At 44.2% G+C, this 12,266-nt stretch overlaps 1 protein-coding gene across 1 annotated transcript; it reads left to right on the forward strand.

Annotated features, from left to right (window-relative positions):
* Nucleotides 1-8,280: 8,280 nt before the first annotated feature.
* On the forward strand, nt 8,281-10,252 carry LOC146712683 (E3 ubiquitin-protein ligase TRIM21-like). Its single transcript, XM_085452125.1, has one exon. The coding sequence runs from the start codon at nt 8,290-8,292 to the stop codon at nt 10,015-10,017; it is 1,728 nt and encodes a 575-aa protein (XP_085308251.1). The 5' UTR covers nt 8,281-8,289; the 3' UTR covers nt 10,018-10,252.
* Nucleotides 10,253-12,266: the final 2,014 nt, after the last annotated feature.

Below are 12,266 nucleotides of genomic sequence, written 5' to 3' on the forward strand. Positions count from 1 at the left end.
TGATAGTTATACACACATATTTATAAACAGTGTTTATCCTGTTTATAATGTTACAGCCTGGCTTCTGTCGGGATGAAGGACCTGTGATAGCGCTCCATCCACAGTCTCCATCCACAGTCTCCATCCACAGTCTCCATCCACAGTCTCCGTCCACAGTCTCCATCCACAGTCTCCATCCACAGTCTCATGCAGGGATGAGAGATGTTGTGCATAATAGCCCACCCACCTCCTTTATGGGGTCTAGGGGACTGTCCAGGACAGAGCTGGCCCTCTTCACCAGGCTATTTAGCCGTTACCTGCCCCTCTCTCTGCTGCCGCCTCCACAGCAGAGCTCTGGATAAAAGATTGCAGACATCCTCAGTAATGTCCTGCAGACTTCAGCCTGTCAGCACAGTCGACTTTGGTCCTGGTGCCGAGTTTGAGTGTTTTCTGAGCAGTCCAGGTTATCGTTAAGGTGAAGACCCAGCAGCTTGTACGTGGTGACCACCTCCATGCCCAAACTTTGGATGAGGTGTGGTTTGCTCGGGAGGTTGACCACCACCTGCTTCGTCTGATCCTTCTCCTCAGATGCACATCCAAGGATGGCTGTATCAACGGATTCAGTTTATCTGCCCACCAGTGACAGATGTGGATTCTACATGCTCAAAGACTATTTCCAAGACGTTTCTCCTGTCTATAATAATGCCGTGTGTGTGTGTGTTTACCTTTGCTGTTTTTATATTTTGTCTGTCATCTCTCCCCCTTGCCTGTGATATTTTACCCACTGACTGTCTTACTGTTCAGAACTCAGGCCTGGATTACAGCTGGACTTCAGTTTCAGTGTGTTTGTGTTTGAGTCCCGTCATTGTTTTAAAAGAAATGAGAGGACTACAGTTCACTTTTTTCTCATTTACATACTTCTTATGGTAAAAGTCTGGTGCAAACATACACTTGGTCCTAAAACAAAAAACAATTCTCTCTTTTGGCTTTAACTATGCGAGAATAACCTGCGGCATTTGAGAACCTATCTTCCAGATCAACATGCACAAACCTGTCTGACTGTTTCTGTAAGCAAAACCAGTGTGTGTGTGCTTGTGTAAATATGTGTGTGTGTGTGTGTCATAAGTTTAAAAGAAACTTTGCTCTTGAGTTCCTACTACCAGTTTGTGACAGGAAGCCAGCAAGTGAAATTAAAATGGGGGTAATGTGCTCAGACCTTTTTGTTCCAGTTAAAAGATGCGCTTCATAACCTGCAGACGCCTAACAGATGCATCACTAACCCCACTATAAAGTGCGTTACAATAATGGAGTCTAGAAAATTCCCACATGTGGGACTAATAAAGGTACATCTTATCTCATCTCTTATCTTAGATGTAACAAAGACATGGATTACTGTCTCAAAAAGCTGCTCTGATAAGATGGGCTTTATTTTTGCCAGTTGTCTCAAATGAAAAAAAGACAGATTTTACAACAGCTCTGACCTGGCTTTCAACTTCATCATCTGCCTCCATTTAAACTCCCAGGTTAGTGGTGATTGGTTTAACATACTGTGCCAGCAAACCAAGATCCATAGTAGTGGTCTCAGAAGTGCCACCAAAAACCATCACTTCTGTTTTCTGCTCATTAAAATGTAAAAAGTTCAAAGGCACCCAGGCCCTTATTTCATCAAGACATCTGAGCAGAGGGCCTACTGAGAAACCATTTATCTTTTAAGAGGGAAACAAATCTGGGAGTCATCGGCAAAACAGTAGAAAGAAATCCCATGTTTCCTGAAAATATACTCGGGTGGTATCAGATATAAGGAGAAAAGAAGCGGGCCTAAAACTGAACCCTGTGGAACCCCACATTGAAAAGAAGCAGCAGAGGATACAAGCTCACCAAGTTTCACAGAGAAAGTTTGGTCTGCCAATTAGGATCTGAACCACTGCAGTGTGGTTCTCCTAACACCCACCACCTGCTCTAACCTGCAAATTAAAATCTTATGATCCACTGTATCAAAGGCAGCTGTTAAATCTAAAAGCACGATCATAACACAGTCATGTGATGCAGTTCCTAAAAAAAATTATTAAAAACTCTTAAAAGTGCAGATTCTGTACTATGCAAAGCTTTAAAACCAGATTGAAAAACTTCCGAAATACAACATTCTTCTAAAAATGGATATTCATGGCTTGTAAACTACCTTTTCAAGAATCTTTGAGATAAAACTCAATTTGGAAATAGGTCTGTAATTTGCAGTCATTTCAGGATGTGAATTCCAGTAATACTGTAATATTTGCTGACACCTGAAGTTCATCCTTCTTCCGTTTACGTTCAGCTCTCTACACTTTCTTCTGGCTTCACAGGTGCCTTCATTCAGCCATGGTTCAGATATGGCTTTTACTTATCTAAGATTAAGGAATCCCAACAGCCACTTCATAAATGTATGGCACAGCATAGAAGAGCCACCTCCACAGGACAAGACTCAGCAGTCCATCTGCATTTAAAGGACAAAGGTCACTCTTTTGAGGATGCCAAAGTTCACAAGCCATCTATGTCCACTGTGAGCGACCATCTTTGAACAGAGGCGGTGGTTTACGACACCAACTATCTGCCATCTATAATCCAGTTTTGAGATCCTTCCCAGACGCCTTAACGCCCACTCACATCCTGGGCCATCTGACCTCAGGAAATCACATGATAGGGTGGCGTTAGGCTTCACAAAGAACTCACCCAAAAACCTTGGCTGATTGTGACCCACACCCGTTTTCACGCCATTGTCCCTCTTGGGGGGACACTCCCACAGGGCTTAAATCTGGGATTTTCCACGGTTCGACCCTAGAACTGAAGAAGCTTCTCGGATGAAACGTCTTCAAGAAACAGCTGTGAGGACAGAGCAACTCCTTGGTAAATAATGCACTTGATGGTGACTTATGAAGGTCCTTGCAGTCCAGTTGATCTTGCGCACTTCCAGGATCCCTGTGTGAGGCACAGAGTCATAGGCTTTCTTGTAGTAAATGCAGGTGGTGCATATGTTGGTCAGTGTAGTTTTCCTTTGTGTGCCCCACTCACATATTAATCCTTATTCCTCTTTGTTGCTATGCCTAACAGGAACTTATATGAAGTACCGAGGTATTCGGGTGAGACCACTTGCTTCTTGGGATCCTTTGGCATCAGGGCTGTCTCCGGCCTCCACTACATAGCACTGAGACGGCACTTTTAAGGATTTTTAACGATATTCTTTTAACTCTGGACTCTGGCAGCCCTGCTGCCCTTTTATTGTTGGACTTGTCAGCAGCTTTTGACACGGTCGACCATGACATCCTGTTATCACGGCTAGAATTTCATGCTGGCCTAAAAGGATCTGCCTTACAGTGGTTTCGGTCCTATCTGTCAGAAAGGTTTTTTTATGTCAGTATGGGCCCCCACAACTCCAAAATAGCCCCTCTTAAATACGGTGTACCTCAAGGCTCTATTTTGGATCCTGCTCTGTTCGCACTCTATTTGTTGCCATTGGGCTCCATCTTCTCGCGGTACAGCATTTCATTTCATTGTTTTGCTGATGATTTGCAGATTTATCTACCTTTAAAAGCAGGGTCAGACCATCCCCAGCTCTTATTACGCTGCCTTGATGATGTCAAACAGTGGTTGTCATTAAATTTTTTAAAGCTAAATGAAAATAAAACTGAGGTTGTCATTTTTGGCAACTTTAATCATATCGACAGCACTCTGGGCTACTTTCCTCGTATTGTAAAACACATGTAAAAAACCTCAGTGTCTACATTGATGGTTCTTTTAAATTGAATAAGCAGGTGAGTGCAGTAGTTCAGTCCTGTTTTTTTCAGTTAAGACAGCTAGCCAAGGTAAAGCCATACCTTCCGGCTAACGTCTTTGAGCGTGTTATTCACCTTTTTCTTACTTGCAGATTGGACTACTGCAATTCATTGTATTATGGTCTAGATCAGGCCACCATCCATCGTCTTCAGATGGTTCAAAATGCAGCTGCTCGCCTGCTAACTGGTACCAAACGGAGAGAGCATATAACCCCACTTTTAGCTTCTTTACACTGGCTTCCTGTCTCCTACAGGATCCAATTTAAACTTTTACTTTTTGTTTTTAAGTCACTTAACACCCGAGCCCCTCCTTACCTGTCTGAGCTCCTCTCTGCCTATGCTCCAGGAAAAACCACGAGGTCTAGCTCAAAACTAATGCTGTCCATCCCACGGACTAACCTCAAATCCCGTGGTGATAGATCCTTCTCTGTGGCAGGTCCCAGACTTTGGAATAGTCTCCCCTTAAATATTAGATCTGCACAAATACTTGAGCAATTTAAATCTTTACTAAAGACACATTTCTATGCCCTGGCTTTTAACACACTATGACCCAAGCATTTTTGCATTCTGGTCTTATTGGAATTAGTTTAGTTATTGTTTTAATTCTTTTACTGTCCTATTGTTTTTTATTGTTATTATTGTATTACATTGTTGCTTTTCAATACCATTTTTATATTGTTAAGCACTTTGTGTAGCATCGGCTGTTTGAAATGTGCTATATAAATAAATTTGACCTTGACCTTGACCTTAAGTTAGGAGCCAAAAAGGGTGTAGTTTGTGGGTGTGAGCACCCGTGTGTACACCTGTGAGCATGGACGCGCTTGTCTTTTTAAAAAGTTCCTTCATGTAATGATCTGCTAGAGGGTGTGGGGGGGCCACAGCCCCGTCCTCCAGGGCATGAAGCAGGTATGGAGGAGATCAAAACTCCAGACATCCAGAGGCCCCCAGAACACAAGAGACCAAGGAAGACCCACAGAGGGGCAGCTGCGCCACTGTCCCAGAAAGAGCTGAGGAGAGTCCCAGATGAGGGCTCACTCAGCAGCCGCGGAGCAGAAGCCAGGGGGGGTTGCAGTGACGCACCCGTGACCTCCGTCGGCAGCCAGCTGTGCCTGAGTGACCGAGCCCCAGGCCGAGAGGCCGAGGGCACCCCACCCCCGAAGTGGCCCAAGCGAGCCCCAGGCTCCAGGCTCCGATAAGCGGCCGCGAAGGAATGAGCCGGTGTGTACCTGGACGCCCATCCCTGGACACAAAGAACCACCAACGCACTGATGTCTGAGGGAGTCCGCCACTGGATATGAACTTTTTTCAAGACAGTGAATCTTGAAACCAGAGAAAAAATAGAGAGTTTTAACTTGTTCCATTGGCAGATTTTTTTTCACTTATTTCAAGCTAAAATATTTATTAGAATTCAAATTTAGACAGAAACAAAGTGAATAATATTATTTTATTATCATGTTGATGCAGCACATGGTTCAGTTAGCTTTGTATAAACACGTGTTAGAAATGTTCTTCAATCAGCTCTTTTTACTCTCATTTCACAGCCAGTACTTTTTACTTTTACTTGAGTAAAGAAGTTGAAACAGTACTTGGAGTATTTTTAACAGTAGTACTTCTACTTCAGTACACACTGTGTGTACTTTTACCACCTGTGTCTGAGACCTCCTTCAGGGTCCACCTGAAGCTCTCAGTCTGCTGTGGAAAAAGGAAATCCAGGTGAGTTTCTCCTGATCACCTGAGGCCGTCATTACTGTGTGAACCCACACACCACTCCTCACTCCTCCCACCCGCTGCACACAGTCACTGAGTACAGACCGGCTGATTCCTGTAAAGGGAGAGGCAGGAAGAGGCGGAGCAACAGCTGAAAAACAAGAAGCTCAACGTCATTTTGCAGAAGTGAAAGTGTGAGAGAGCAGCAGCAGAGCTGCAGTCGAGTCCTGTTTGTCTCTAAAAGAAGATTCACTGGAGTCCATCAGGTTCCTCTCAGCAACAGTGGTGAGTGCAGCTGATCACACTTCCTGCTTCTACACAAATCTTCACTCTGTTCACTTCATCAGGGTCTAGAGTGCCACCTCATTTCTCCATGGTGCCACTTAGGCTACGTCCACACTCGCCCGGATAGATTTGAAAACAGCGCTCCGCGTCCACACTGGTGTTTTCAGTCGTTTTCACAGAGTTGTGCGTCCACATTAAGACGGCTGAAAACGCTTACGTTCCAGTCCTGCGCATGCGTGAAACGCAAGACGATTCGACCGGTCTCATTTCTGTCTGCCGCTTATTCACTTTCCGGCAAAAGGTGGAGGAAAAGCACCGAGTTTTAAAATGGACTAACAATGAGGTGGAGTTGTTGCTGCGAGTAACACAAAAGTACAAAGTTGCAAAAGCGAGAGAGAATTAAAGAATTTGAAGAAAAGCTCTGTGGAGCATGTGCAGACTGATATTCATCTTTAATAGGACTGTCAAAACTGCAGCTGTATAATGCTCTCCACTATCTTTGTTTAATTGGTCACATGCCTGCATCACATGACTAACATGCATCATTGTTTTAGAAAGTCTCTGTTTTCACTCTTCACTGTGACACAAACGCACCGTCTCCAAATTATTTACTTTCCGGCTGTTTGAATCGTCGCAGCAGAGGTGAGCAGCCTGATAGGAGTGGATGTAGCTGTGGGTAATGAGAAAAGATGAAAAGAACGATTGATAACTTTTTCGTTAAGGCCGGTGCTCTGACACGGAGCCATCAACCTCTCAGTGTCTAACACTGGTCTGCAGACGGCATCAGATAATGAGCCACATTAGATGGACTCTGAGCCCACTGACAGTAAAAGGGTGAAGTGTAGACATTTGGAAGAGAGCGGCCTGACCAGTTTCTCTGACTATGATACTGTAAAGCTGACAACATGATGCATTTACTGTGGTGAGTGTGCAAAGACCATGGCAGGTGTTGTGCCGAGGTAGGGATCCCCAACAGGATCTGTTTCCCTGCGTCAGGAACATCGGCTGGGCAGGGAAAGCGGACCCAACGCACTCCGCCTCCATCACGACCAACTAGACGTGGAAGGAGTGATGTTTTAGTGACAACATGAAAGATGAGTGTGACCGTTCAGTTTGTGGGTTACAACAGAAAATTATACATTTATTGTTCTCGTGTGTTATCGGACGGGATCATTTTAACAAACCGAGGACATTTTCCTGATAATTATCTGTATCCTCCTGTAACTTTACTGTTTAAAGAGCTAAAACCTCCAACATTTCAGGATCAATAAGTCCTTATAAGACGTGTTTGTGAGCTAAAAATCAAGAATGTGGGATACTGTTTGTCTGTGTCAGCCAAACAACTTCACATCTTTGTAACGACTGTTAAAAAGATGTTCATCCTGTTGATCCTGTTCATCTGGACGCTGCACTGTACAGCAGACACGACGTTGTTCAGTTTGTGTTTCAGATGAACCAGTTTGTGTCTGAATGTGTTGCTGGGTCTCCACCAGTTACTCTGACAACTGAAGGTTCAAGATTTTTATTTTGACATTTGCACACAGGACCAACAGTCCATGCACAGTGGAATACTTGTGCAGAGCTTTCCAAGTCAAATCACACTTTAACAATATAAAGACAGAAAAAGCAGAAGGATAGAAATGAAGTCCGGAGTAGGGTAGTCGTACTATTTTCTATATACAAAGAAAAAGAAGAAAATGTACAGAGAGTGTGTAGTTCTCTACCTCTTATCGCACTCACAGTATTGCACATTTGTTCCACAGATCTGTTTCACAAGTCTGTTGTGAGTGTATTGCCCGATGGTCAGTGAACCGATGATACATTCAAAGTGAGGTTAAGTAGTGCTGTGTTATTTTAAGTGTTCAGTGTGTTTTTGTTTGCCGTCAGTCTGACAGTTGTGGGGAAGAAGCTGTTGAAGAATCGTGTTCTGTGTGTGATGCTGCTGTCCGCTCTGTTGTGTCTGAGATTGTATGTGCAGCTTTGTATGTGCAGGTCCATGGATGCAAGTGTTGTTCCCATAATCCTCTCTGCAGACTTTATGACTCTTTGCAGAGCCTTCCTCTCTGTCTGTGTAGTGTTTCCATACCAGACAGTGATGCCTGCGGTGAGGATGCTGTCTATCAGTCCTCTGCAGGCCTGGGTGAGAGGGTGGTGGTTCATGCCAGCATTCCTGAGCAGCCGAATGAAATAAAGCCTTTGCTGGGCTTTTTTCACAGTTGCTGTAGTGTTGAGAGTCCAGCTCAGGTCTGATGTAACCTGCAGTCCCAGGAATCTGTGGCTGTTTGCTGTCTCCACCTCCGTCCCTTTGACGATAAGAGGCTGCAGGGGAGGGAGTTCTTCCAAAAGTGCAGTATTCATTCCTTGGTCCGTGTTGAGGATGAGGTGAAGAAGCTTCTGTGATGAGTAGAAACTTAAAGAAGTCCAGACGCTTTTCTCTCCAAGCTCCTCAGACTACTGACGCTTGTTTCTCTCTTTGTAAAAATGAAATTTAAAGTGAATTTTGAATCAAATGTTTCTCTTCTTTCTCCCTCAGAGTGCAGACATGTCTGCTGCCAGCAATCTGCGATCTGAAGATCAGTTTCTGTGCTCCATCTGTCTGGATGTGTTCACTGATCCAGTCACTACATCATGTGGACACAACTTCTGCAAAACCTGCATCAGTCAGCACTGGGACATGAATGTCATCTGTCAGTGTCCCTTGTGTAAAGAGACTTTCTACACTCGACCTCAGCTGAGGGTCAACACCTTCATCTCTGAGATGGTTGCTCAGTTCAGACGTGAAGCTCCGCAGAAAGCCAGCAGCAGCAGCTCAGAGCAACAAGCTGCCAAACCAGGAGAAGTTCCCTGTGACGTCTGCACTGGAACCAGACTGAAGGCCCTGAAGTCCTGCCTGGTGTGTCAGACCTCCTACTGTCAGACTCACCTGGAGCCTCATCTGACACTGAAAGGCCTGAAAAGACATCAGCTGGTTGATGCTGTGGAGAACCTGGAAGGCAGGATGTGCACGAAGCACGATAACCTTCTGCAGCTGTTCTGTAAGACCGACCAGACATGTGTCTGCGTGCTCTGCCCTGTTTTAGACCACAAGAACCACGAGTTTGTTCCTCTGAGAGAAGAATATGAAGGAAAGAAGGCAGAGCTGGAGAAGACAGAGGCTGAGATTCAGCAGATGATCCAGAAGAGACGACTGAAGATTCAGGAGATCACAGAGTCGGTGAAGATGAGTAAAGATGCTGCAGACAGACAGAAAGCAGAAGGTGTTCAGGTCCTCACGGCTCTGATGGAGTCTGTTGAGAGACGCCTGAAGGAGCTCATGAAGGAGATCGAAGACAAACAGGAAGCTACAGAGAAACAGGCTGAAGGTCTCATCAAAGATCTGGAACAGGAAATCTCTGAGCTGATGGAGAGAAGCTCTGAGGTGGAGCAGCTCTCACGCTCTGAAGACCACCTCCACCTCCTCCAAAGCTTCCCCTCCCTGAAAGCTGCTCTACCCAGCAAGGACTGGACAGAGGTCAGAGTTCATCCACCATCATATGAGGGGACTGTGGGGAGAGCTGTGGCTCAGCTGGAGGAGACAGTCTGGAAACCCATGAAGAAGAAGCTGTTTGAGGCTGAGCTGCAGAGGGTGCAGCAGCATGAGGTGGATGTGACTCTGGATCCTGATACAGCTCATTGTAAACTCATCCTGTCTGATGATGGAAAACAAGTGTACTGTGGTGATGTGAGGAAGAACCTTCCAGACAACCCAGAGAGATTTTCTGTGTGTGTTTGTGTTTTAGGAGAGCAGAGTTTCTCTTCAGGCAGATTTTACTTTGAGGTTCAGGTTAAAGGAAAGACTGAGTGGAGTTTAGGAGTGGCCACAGAGTCGATCAACAGGAAGGGAGGAATCACAGCGAGACCTCAGGATGGTTTCTGGACTGTAGTGCTGAGAAATGGAAATAAGTACAAAGCTGCTGCTGACACTTTAGTCCGTCTCTGTCTTCATCCTGGTCCTGAGAAGGTGGGGGTGTTTGTGGATTATGAGGAGGGTCTGGTCTCCTTTTATGATGTAGGTGCTGCAGCTCTGATCTACTCCTTTACTGGCTGCTCCTTCACTCACAAACTCCACCCATTCTTCAGTCCCCGTATGAATGATGGAGGTAAAAACTCTGCACCTCTGATCATCTGTCCTGTCAATAACATTAATCTATCCCTTTCATTGGAAGAATTGCTTGATTTCTATTCTGATTCTGATTGAAGGGAACAAATGAACATATTGAGTGTAAATCCTCTACAGTCTCCATGTTTCTATAGAATCTGATCATCAGGACTCTGATTCACACTTTGATTCTCATGGAGTTTGATTTGAACAGAAGAAAAGTTGAATCAGGAAATGTTCCCACTGATGGAGACTCGAGCTGAAGAGCAAATATCAGAGAACAAATGTCCAAAAGCTTCATTTCCAATAAAGTTTGTTCAATGCTTTGAGTGAATCCAGACTCATGTGTGGCTGTTATACGGAGCATCAGAGTCCAGCTGAGTTATGTTGGATACAAACTGCTTATTTTGGCTCTGTGAGGAGTTTTGTTCACTGAAAACTGATGAGACGGATAATATTCAAAGAACTCTGTAGAGATTCATGCATCCATGTTCTCCACCTGCAGGTGTGGAGGAGAAAGGTGGAGCACAGACTGCTGCATCCTTCCAGTCACATCATTTTGATGATTATATTTGCATGTTGTGATGATTTGGGTTAAAGACAAACAGAGTTGAACGGCTGCAGTCACAGCATGAAGACGATGCTGAAGCTGAGCTGTCAGTGAACATGTTTCACTGTGATTTGATTTGAAGAATAGAAAGTGTGTGTGGCTGCTGACAGCTGCAGTCTCTGCTAGTCTGCATAACACACACACAACTTTCCCCCTGAGGCAACGATGCAGCAACAACACAAAGAACAGCTGCAGACACACACACGATTGTGCGCTCCCTTTCAGTCTGAACTCTCAAACACACAAACAAACTCTATCAATGTCGTACTGTTAAAGAACTCCTCCTTCTTCAGTAACAATGATTTGAGGTCTCTACCAGTGTCTCTTGTTTTGACCTTTGACCTCTTTATTCCTTATAACCAAATAAACCCTTTTATCTGATATTTTCACCTTATTGATTGATTATATTTTCTCACCTTACCTTATTTTGACCTTTGACCTATGTCCTTGTTAGCCTTGATCTTCCTTCATCAAACGTGAAATTTCTTTCACCTTTGAACTTAAAGCTTAAATCAAACCTTTGTTAAAAAGCTTCTTACCAACTTGTAATTCCAACTTTCTGCATTAAACACGTATCTTATCATATAAACACTGGATCACTGAGAGAACTTTAGGCAGAACCAAATGAAGCAGCTGACCTCGTCAAACTCACAGCGACAGTAACTGACAGTGAATTATTTTAATCTTCTTCATTGTATTTGTTAGAAACGTTTATTTCCCTTTAATTGGACTTTGGTTAAGTTCAATCCGATGTATTAACCGACCTTTGAGGTGAAGTGCAGCTGCGAAGAACGCTACGGCAGGCAATGAGGTGCGTTTAATGTCGCTCTGTTAATTTGAGCGTCCATAAATTGAATGTCTTATTTTTTCTTACTTTATTATTGCTCATTTATTGGAGAATTTGGCCATTTAATTAAGATAGATTTTATGTTGTTGGTGTTAAAGATCTGGATGGATGTTTTATTTTATTCTGTGTTTCTATTTTTCAGTTTTACTTTTCAAGACTTGGTGAATTGCCTTTTTCTACTTTTTGTTTAGTTTTGTTAAAATTAGCAGCAGTGAGAAGTGTTGTTGTCGGTCTTGAATATATTTGATGTAGCCCATACTGTTAAGGTAAGTGTCATGTTTTTAGTTGTTAGTCTGATGAAGAATCTTTTATTTTTCTCCAAAAGTTGATTGTGTTTATCTGGACATAGTGTTTTTCAGGTCCAGCTGAATGCAGGTTTCCCCAGTCTTATACGTGTCAGGAGCATCAGCACAGCTGAAATGCATTTTTCCTAAGCACCGCGTCTCTGTGGCTTTTAAACCCCAAAACACGCTAAAACAAAAATGGGTCCACCCCAAGGATGGGGTCCCCCGGTGTAGTTTCCACTGTGACAGACTGTGGGCTTCCTCAGAGTGAGGCTGAGAGCGGCAGGCCCAGCTGGAGTCTGACCCGTGTCACACAGTGGAGGTCAAACCTTCTGTGCCACAAACACCAGATTAACCAGTTTCACTCATCATCCTTCTACTGTCAGATTTTACTGGTGCAGGTTTGATGAATCACCATCTGAGAACGTCTCTGATGTGGGCGCCACTCACAGGGATCACTTCCTGTAGAAGGGTCACATGACCTGTTATAGGCCCCTTTGTGATGATGACAGCGACGCCCCTTTCGTGTGAGGTTAAACCCAGAGAGCTTCGTGTGACCTCTGACCCTGATCACCAGCGTAAGCGTCAGTGAACGTGAGATACCATG

Source organism: Copadichromis virginalis, linkage group LG3 (assembly GCF_057382275.1).
Source record: "Copadichromis virginalis isolate Kocher_CV1m ecotype Utaka linkage group LG3, C_Virginalis_male_GT1.1, whole genome shotgun sequence".
Classification (NCBI taxonomy): Eukaryota; Metazoa; Chordata; class Actinopteri; order Cichliformes; family Cichlidae; genus Copadichromis; species Copadichromis virginalis.